General features: G+C 28.7%; 1 protein-coding gene across 2 annotated transcripts; it reads right to left on the bottom strand.

Moving 5' to 3' along the window:
* Nucleotides 1-764: 764 nt before the first annotated feature.
* Nucleotides 765-9,266, bottom strand: LOC105170000 (alcohol-forming fatty acyl-CoA reductase). 2 transcript variants are annotated; one of them, XM_011090569.3, is made up of 10 exons: nucleotides 8,811-9,264; nucleotides 8,575-8,678; nucleotides 8,013-8,215; nucleotides 7,419-7,519; nucleotides 5,533-5,725; nucleotides 4,146-4,307; nucleotides 3,966-4,047; nucleotides 3,564-3,833; nucleotides 3,333-3,460; nucleotides 765-1,105 (listed from the first exon to the last, which is right to left on the bottom strand). In XM_011090569.3, the coding sequence occupies exons 1-10, from the start codon at nucleotides 8,890-8,892 to the stop codon at nucleotides 949-951; spliced, it is 1,482 nt and encodes a 493-aa protein (XP_011088871.1). In that variant the 5' UTR covers nucleotides 8,893-9,264; the 3' UTR covers nucleotides 765-948. The 2 variants fall into 2 exon arrangements, with proteins under 2 accessions (XP_011088871.1, XP_011088872.1); XM_011090570.3 differs by lacking the exon at nucleotides 765-1,105 and adding an exon at nucleotides 1,197-1,591 and having other exon boundaries at nucleotides 8,811-9,266.
* Between the last annotated feature and the right edge of the window lie 589 nt (nucleotides 9,267-9,855).

Below are 9,855 nucleotides of genomic sequence, written 5' to 3'. Positions count from 1 at the left end.
CTACCCTATAAGATTCATACTCAAATTATACCCAAATGAATTGGATAGAACTTGTGTCTTACCCATTTATTTATTTATTTATTTTTCCTTTTACAATAGGGGAGGAGCAACTGGCTCACTAACGAGGAGGAGCGGGCGACAACAACGAGAGTTGGTGACGGCAACAGGTAACAAGGGGAAGGAAGGCACAGTTGGGGGGAAGGGGAACGGGATTCTGGGGGAGGGGAAGGGGCTGCGGAAAAGGGAAGGGGAGGGGGGCGACAGTGGCGTGGGGAAAGGGGGCGGCCGACTGGGGGCGGGGGAAGGAGGTTGGGGCTATACATATTTGTTTATATTATATAAAATATGTATTATCTATATATATCATATATATTATATATATTCCATATATTCCAAAAATATTTTTTAAAATTTTGTACATAAATTATATATGCAAATTAAACTTGGACTGTTGATTTTTGAAAATAAGATCTCAACCGTTAATTTTAATAAGATTTTATATAAACCGTAGATCATTACAAATATAAAATCATTGTTTTGTGGTAAATAAGATCCAATAATTGTAAAAAAAACCACATATAAACAAAAAAATAAAAATTAAAAGAAAAGGGGCTCGTGTATCACACTACTCAGCTTGGGGGGTATTTTGCTCTTCTCTTTAAAACATATAAGGGGGTGAACTGCGTATCTTTTTTATACAAGAAGGTAAATTACTATTTTGGAATAACACAAAAGGGTAGGATGCATTTTGCCCAAAATACACGTTAGCAAATAAACCTTTCATGGAATACACGAAACACAAATTATGTATACATAATTGGTACATGAGTTTATGCAATAATTAATCTGATGATCACTAATTAGCTAGGCATTTAGCTGTATTTTGATAAATGCCCTGCAAACATGAAAATGTTAGGATCACATGACTCTTATACATTGCGAATAAATTCATTTGAATACGTATTTTACTATTCCAGGTATGTGAGTGTTCATGAAGTAATCTTCCCAGTTAATGCTTTTGGGATCAAAATTGAACATATCATCCTCAACTGATCCGCTTTCTTTTGCTGCTCTTCTCAGTTTTTCTGTATTCATATCATCGTAGCTGCAAGAGAAAACAAATGTAGATGAGGTTCTTATCACTGTTAGATTAGAACAATTTAACTTTTGCATATATTCCATGCTCGTCCATCGTCTACTCTATCTTTTTATGGATACGAATACGATACAGATATTCAGATATATATAACAATACAACGAATATAAATAGCATACTTGATACGGCTTGGATATTTTAACTAACAGTAAATTTCATCATTTGATATTAGTAATTTATGTTATAAAATAGAATGATGTTGTGGTAAGAAAATTTAGCCGTGGACTATACAACAAAAGCATCAATTAGAAGCAATATTAAAAATAGGCAAAATTATATTTTTGGTCTTGTAACTTACTTTATTTATACTTTTAGTCATTTTCTTTTAACAAATTTAGTTATGAGCATATCACATTTGGTCATTTTTTGACAAATTTAGTCTCTGTGTTGATAATGTTGATCCCCTTCACGCACTAATAGATCTCATATTTGGCCCTGTAATTATAAGTCGTTAATTAGAATCAAAATTGTCAATACAAGACTAAATTTGCTTAAAAAACAAAGGATCAAATGTGAGATGTTGAGAACCAAATTTGTCAAAAAAAATGACTAAATGTGTAAATGAAGTTAGATGACCAAAAGTGCTAATAATCTAAAGTTACAGAACCAAAATGAAAATTTACCTTAAAAATATATCAATGATATAAATACTTTTTAATATAATCAATAAATATGAAATTTCATTTTCTATAATCATATATTATCTTTTGATAATCATTCTCATTTTATTTTTAGAAAAATAACTTTTTAGCGTTTTATGTATAATTGAATTCAAAATAAGAAAATAAATATATTTTTTGAATGATGTATTTTAAGAATAATTTAATTATTTTCATTATGTATTGACGTTTTTAATTTAATAAATGTATAACTCTATCAAGTTATGTGAAAGTATTTATGCAACGGAATTATGACGACATTTATCAATATGAGCATAAGTTGTAGCAAATTCCATTTTAAGAGCATAACTATACTTTCGGACACACATCTGTTCCAACTTCCATTGCAAAAGGATAATTCAACACTTTTTTTTGTCACAAATTTTGTTGCAAAATATGGTGAAATCTTGGCAAGAGAAACAGTCATCCAAAATTAGTTGCAAATTTGGGAGAATACAATTTCATAACAAATTTGCAACAATTTTGGTGTGGTAAGCTTTCTGTCATTAGCTTGCCACGAAACTTTGACGAACTTATTTTTATAGTTGTTTTTGTGGCAAATTCAGTACTAGATTATAACTAACGACACGTTTGAGGCAACATTTTTTCGTTAATCGATTAATATGCAAACATTTTGTGATGGAACATTTCCTGATATGAGACTTCAATTCCGACAATTTTTGCAATGATGCATTGTTCGTCAGAACAGTTATATTTGATTCTGTTGCAGCTTTATTGCAAAGCAAAATCGCAATATCTGTGGCGACCTTACAATTCGTTACAATCATTTGCAACGAGCACTACAAGAAAAAAATGATAAATAGCTACAAAAAAAATTAATGTTAAAATCAGTGTCAAACTAATTAGCAAGTAAAACTTTTGTTGTTAATCTACATTATTTAATATATCTTTTAAACAGTTCGTTGCTAAACTCGTAACAAATTAACTTTTCTTGCTAAATTCATAGCAAGTAAATTTCTTTTACTATATAATGTAAAATAGCAACAAGTGTTTTACTTGTTATTATCTCGATGCTAATTTTGTTTCGTTGCTATTAGACAATTTAGAAATTCTGATGGAAATTAAAAATTGCGACCAATTTCTTTGGAAATCGATCGCAATTAATTTCTTGTTTTTTTGGTAGTGCTGACTAATTAATTATTATGTTACTGCTATTAGTTTCTACATATACAACAAATTATATATCCTATGATTAAATTAAATTAATTAATTTACAATCTATAAGTTACAACACTTTAAATTTTATGAATAATCAATTAATAAAAATATGAAATATTGTCTACATTTTTTATGTATTATTAGATTCAAGGTAATTTCTCTTTCGTTGGTCTAATGTTTCCAAAATATGTTGTAAAAAATATAGTAATTATTGCATGTATTAATTGAAAATTACTTTTTTCTTAAACTCGATTTGTTTGCACCCCTGCTTGGTGCTGGAGAAAACATATATGCATGTTCAAACAATACGAAGTTGTGAAGGTGAAAATGATACTTACTATCCATTGAAGAACAAATATGGGCCGTAAAGGTCAATCAATCGCATCACCAACTTAACTTTTCTCGACAGGTCAAGATACAAGCGCTGGAAGTACTGGCAGCATGTTGTGTTCAATATTTCTAGTCCCTAAACAACAACGCAACGTTATTAATTACCATATGTTGAGATATAATCATATGAATTTCTTCATTAGAAGCTAAAATCTATGATTTATTAATTTAAATTGTACCTTCAAAGGTAGGATGTAGTGGATGGTCATGTATCTTTGGAAACTTTCCATTGTGCTCAGCACAGTCACCTTCCCTACGATGACTGGCTTTCCATGTTTGTCGATATACGGGTGATTGGTGAAGTATCGAAACGCATAATCTTGAAGCCAGGTGAACTCCACCGGGCTCGATACAGACGATCCGATATGGTAAATAATGTCCTCGTTAGGCTGATTCGCATGAGCCACCATTGCTACAATTATCGCGTTCACCACCATATCTGCTGGTATCTGTATTTTATATTTTTATCTTAATTTAACTTGATCGTAATGAATGAAAAATAATAAAAAAAATAGTACAAATTATGTCACGTCTACTGATATATAATTATTATCAAATTGAACAATTTGAAATAAACTCACCACGTCGATTATGCTCTGGGGATTGCCAAGAAAACATGTTATTTTTCCTTTACCATATCCAACAGCTAAGCTATCAATAGTTCTGAGAATGAAATATCAATTAATTATATAAGTTAGCAACAAGAGAAATAAAGAAAAAAGAGAGAAAGAGAGAGAGGGATTTAAGTGTTAATATTGTACCTGACACCTTCAACCCAACCGGGGAAGGGGTCTTTGAAAGTGCTAGTAACGATGGTGGGACGTATGATAACAAGAGGAATGTTTTGTTTCAAGTGGCCCAACAGCATCTCTCCCATTGCCTTACTGAACACATACGTGTTTGGCCATCCATACTTCCTTGCTCTATTTCAAAAATAATGCTCATTTCTTAATACACTTCAATTAATTTATTTGCTTCTCCAATCCTCCCACATACACATACACATACATACAACTAAACTATAACAGTGTGTACTAGTTTCATAATTATTCATTAACTTTAATTAATTTTGGAGTCCTCAAGATTTATATATATAGAGAGAGAGAAGAGAGAGCTTAAAACCAAAGCAGACCTAGGTCATGTCTTTATGACAGGTCATAATACCAAAGAAACAAAATATATAATTTTAGTATGAGATGTTAGTTTTTTTATTTTAGCAATTTATTAGATCATGTGTAAGTTACGTGTAATTTTAAAGAACTAAAATTATTAAAAATTTAAGATTATAGGACTAAATTACAAAACTTAATTCATATAGAATAAAAAAATATCACCCCTAAATTACATGATTGAGATTGCATTTGTAGGATCCGATTCTAATATGTTTAGGTTCCTAGAAGGAAATCCACGTGGTGGAGCCTGGATCATAAAAGAGGCATTTCCAGATTGAGAAATTTATGGACTACACATATTTTCATCATTATATGCATTTATTAAAAGGTAAAATATACTCTGCCTCTAAATTATTTTTGATGTAATATTTATTTTTTAAAAATTAATAAATATAATATTTATTCCCTTAATTAAATAAAAATGTCCCTCATGCCCTAATGTATTTTAGTATTTTATACTTTAAATTTTTATTAAATTATTTTTTAATTAAATTTTCTTAATAAATAAAAAATTTAAATTAAAAATAGAGTATAAACTAATATATAGTATATATAATAAATATAATATAACCAACAAATCAATAAAATAAAATTTATTATAATATATTTAAACTAAAATATTGTTTCCTCTTGTATGTCAAAGAAATGAGCAAAATGGACTTTTGAAAACATAAAATAATAGCAAAAATTATTTAGGCGAGTGACATGCACTCTCCGTTAGAGGATTTTAGGTTGTATTTAATATTACACAGAGGATCTTTTGACTATAAAATTAACAAAGAAGGATTTGTCATAATTTTACCATGATATATACAAGGGGAATATTATGCAATTTATCCTTTATTTTTACTTTACTTAAGCTAATCCCAATGAAATATTGCAATAATTTATGTTCATCCAGAAAATTAAATTGGAGATACAAATTGAAAATATCGATCGACTAACACTAAATAAAAATATTGTAAAAATATCTAACCTTTGAATTCCCAAATCTTTCATTGCCGATTTAATGGAGTCTTCTGAATAATTTTTGGCGCTTAGTTGTTTCAATGTCTCATCTACCAACTTCTTTTCTGCATCAATGTCCAGTTCAGAAGTCCCATTCAATGTCTCCCCCAACTTATAGGGGGTTTCCAGGATGAGGCCCTCCTTTTCACCGGACACGTACGCTGGAAAACATATAATTAATTAATTAATTCCCAATCCTTGTACCATATATTAAATTAATTAATTTCAAAATTGAAATAAAAAGTAAGTTTTATGAGAAGCTATAATTTTTAAAGTTGCACTAACTGATCATAATAGTTTCCATATAGTCACAAAAATATTCTCACAAACTTAATAAATTTAATTGTAGCTACGATAAATATTATTATATACATGTATAATTACAATTTAAAACACGCTTATTGGTCATGTAATAAACCAAAACAAAACATCACTTAGTGTTTACAATTAGTGATGATTAATTAATTTTATTTATTTTATTTTAATTTAAATAATTTTGTCTCGAAGCAATACTAATAAAAAATTGAACCTATACGAGGTTCGGAACCAAGACTTTTCACATGATTCATATGTATTTTTTGAAATAAATTAATAATTAATTATATAATAAATATATTTATGGATAATCAATTATGTTTTAAACAAAAACTATTGCCAATAATTTGGAGGATTGGTGGAACGTAACTCTCATTGTCCCACCTTATCATAACTTGGCACACCTAAATTATTACAAGTATTAATGCCTTTTCCTTTTATGGATAAACATAAGAGTAAATTGCTGCTCACCCTCCGAAATTTATTATAATTATAAATATTTTTTTATTATTTTAAAATTTTATTTACATTTTTTTAAAAATTAACAGACGTCTATCACGATGGTGTATTTATTAGATAATTATTAATTTTAAGGAGTATTTATAATTTTTTAAACAACGAAAAAATATTTTTAATTATGATAAATTTTAAAAGAGCTGGTTGTAATATATACTAAAGGTAATAAAATATATATTTTTAATATTAATTTCATAATTATAGTAAGTGTGTAAAAGATCTAAGTATGAGTAGTCAAATCAATTTACTTCTTATAACTCAATAAACTGTAACGAAAAATAGTAACTTGTTCAGAACATTATAATTAATGTGATTTGTTTTAATTAATCATAAATTAGTAATTAAAAAAATTAATTGCACCACTCAATTATATATTAATTAGTTATCATAGTTGTGATGAGTTGTATATAGTTCTTATTTAGGGGATAAGGATTAAAGTGTCGTGTTTAATTGCTATTATAGTTAGAAAGTAATAGTAATTAAGTTCCATAGTAGTAAAAATTGAAAGTATTAGAAAAATAAAAAATTTAAAATTGCCGTGCTTGCAAATAAAGCATAATAAATACAATTTTATCGATAAATAACAAAAATTGGTAAAGAAAAATTTATAATTTTTTGCTTAAATGGGTTTAATACTCTTTTTATTTTTTCAAACACTTAAATTAAATTAATCATATGGCCAAAAGTGATGTGATATATTTTTTATAGTACTTTAATTTACTGAATGAGAACTGGTTTCGTGTCGTGAACTATGCTAAAGTCTTAACACTATATCACGGGTGGCATATGAACATGCACCCACCAAACACACGTAGTGTTACATTTATCAACTACCATTATAGGTTGATTCAACAAATATTTAACTCCAAAACGTAGTACATTAATTAATTACTAGAAGAAAAATAATTAAGATTTAAAATAAAAAGTTAATTTATATATATATATGCTCTTAAATAAACCTATAAAGTAATCATAAAATAACAATAATAGAATTGTAAAGCATGCATGGTTGATCATACTAACCAGTTGATACGTGAACAAACACCTTTAATTTGTCACATTTTTTGGAGAAATTCAAAACATGCCTCGCTCCCAGAGTATTTATTGCAAGTGCCACATCGTATCTACGTGCAAGAATAAGAGAGTGTGTTATAGAGAGAAATCATTTAATATCTTCTACGTGTACATGGAGATAAAAAATTATAAATAAATAACAACAAAATTCGAACTCATAATATTTTATTTGGCCGAACTCTGGTACTGTGTTTAAACAATCATTTTATTCAAAAATTTAAATTAATATTAATATCTTAATAAACAAAGACAGAAGAAAAATAATTTAAGAAGAAATTTTTCCTTATCCATTATTTTTTTTCTTTAAAAGATGCAAGATTGGTAGCTCATTAGATATATAATTAACTACCCTTCTTTTTTCTTTTAGATTGAAGCGGCGATTACATTATCACATTAATGTTTGACTAAAATTGAGTAACTAAGCAATACATCAGTTCAGTTAATATATTGATATAATTAAAAAATTATGAAATAGTAAATTATAATGAACTCATATTAAAATAAGACAAATACTCACATATCCCACAAAATCAAATTAATTACCTTTCATCAAATTTGGTGGTTGCAGCTAAATGAAGAACAACATCAACTTGTTTCCACATCTCCTGCAGCAAATCAGGATCCTTCACTCCCAAATTCTCAGAGGTGATATCTCCAGCCACAGCCCTAACTTTTTCTGAGAGAAGACAACTCAAATTTCCACCATGTTTCTCTTTCAAAACCCTAAACAAATCCTTTGCTATAACCTGTATATATGTACCAACTTGAAATTACTATAATTTATATGTGATTGGTGAATTTGGTGCATGTGCATAATTTTTTTAAATTATGTATATATAACTTATATAAAATTAAATAGCTTTGTATATATATCTATTTAAATAAAATATATATTGAAAAATAAATTAAATAATACACATATTAGATATATAAATGAGAGAAGACGCGCAAAGTATGTAACTGAAAAGAGAAAAAAGTAATTTGGGACAAAATTCGTATGAAAGTATTAATTGAAAAAGAAATTTTAAAAAAATAATAGTTAGAGGTAATTCTGTCTGCTGCAAATAGATATTTATGGATATTTGGGACTGGAGACATTAATGACCTCAGTGTTGAAACGTAGCATCGCTGAGTTGTCGTCTGCAGCCCTCAACAGAAGATAAAGCTTCTTCACATCTGGTTGTACTCTCAATATCTTCTCTATAAAAACTGCAAATTAACCCCAAACTTTTATTAAAATTCAATCAAAGTCCTATATTTACATAATTATTAATGTAGTATTTCCCTCTGTGTGTGTGTGTGTGTGAGAGAGAGAGAGAGACAGAGAGAGAGAGTTGTTACTCTTTGCTAGAAATCCAGTGGCACCAGTGACAAGAATGGAGCTGTTTTCCAAGAACTCAAGAATGCTGCCCAACTGATCCATTAATGAAGAATTAGCTGATGATGATGATGAGACAGAGAGAGAGAGAGAGGAGGGAGGAATTTATTTATAGGAGAAAGAGAGGAAATATATATACAGAAGATGTGGAGGTACAAGCTAATTAGGGGAATTATCAAAAAAAAGAGAGAAAAGAAGACAAGTTAGAGAGGAAAGAGATGAGATGGAGATGAGGTGCTGTTTGGGCTGCAATGGATGTCGGGAAAATTATACAAAAAGTTTGACTTACACGCAACTCATAAAATACTTGATTTTCTTTCGGTTCACACACTCTAATCTTGCTCCTCTCCTCATACAATTCCACTCTTCATACTTGCCTGTACCTTTTTTTATAAATTGTTTCTCACCTCATCTACGTATTCTCCAATTTCGATTAGAGTTATCTTTTACAATTTGTGAATGTGTGCAAAATATGTATATATCTTAAAAAATGCAATATATTGTTATACTAACTTTTTAATATTTGAATTTATCATTCAATCCATCCCTTTAATAAAATTTGGTTATAATATCTTTCACCTCAGTATATGATTCTCTCTTTTCATGTTTTTCCCCCCTCCCCACACACTATGTTTTTCTTTTTACAATTTTTTTTCTTCATCTCACATCAGTGTTTTTATAAAATATGCTCGCAAGAACTGCATGCATGTGACGGAGGATTATATATATATATAATAAAAATAAAGTATTTGTAAGACAAAAGATTTACATACTTCACAATATTCTCCAACATCCACAATGCTCAACATTGGGTTCGCATTTGGATAGTTCTCTGTGAATTATAATAAAAAAGGTACAGTATTGATTGATCGTTAGACTTAGATGCAATATTGGGTAGGGTTCACAGAGAGTGTGCATTCAGTGATAATGTACTATACTAAATATCAGATTGTACCAAAAATTTAGTTAGGTGATTAATTGAATTTTCAAAAAATAAAACAAAATCTC

The sequence above is a fragment of the Sesamum indicum genome, linkage group LG9 (assembly GCF_026168435.1).
Source record: "Sesamum indicum cultivar Baizhima isolate 11 linkage group LG9, ASM2616843v1, whole genome shotgun sequence".
Classification (NCBI taxonomy): Eukaryota; Viridiplantae; Streptophyta; class Magnoliopsida; order Lamiales; family Pedaliaceae; genus Sesamum; species Sesamum indicum.
Note: the sequence above shows the minus strand (reverse complement) of the source record. Positions and strands in the feature narration are given on the sequence as shown.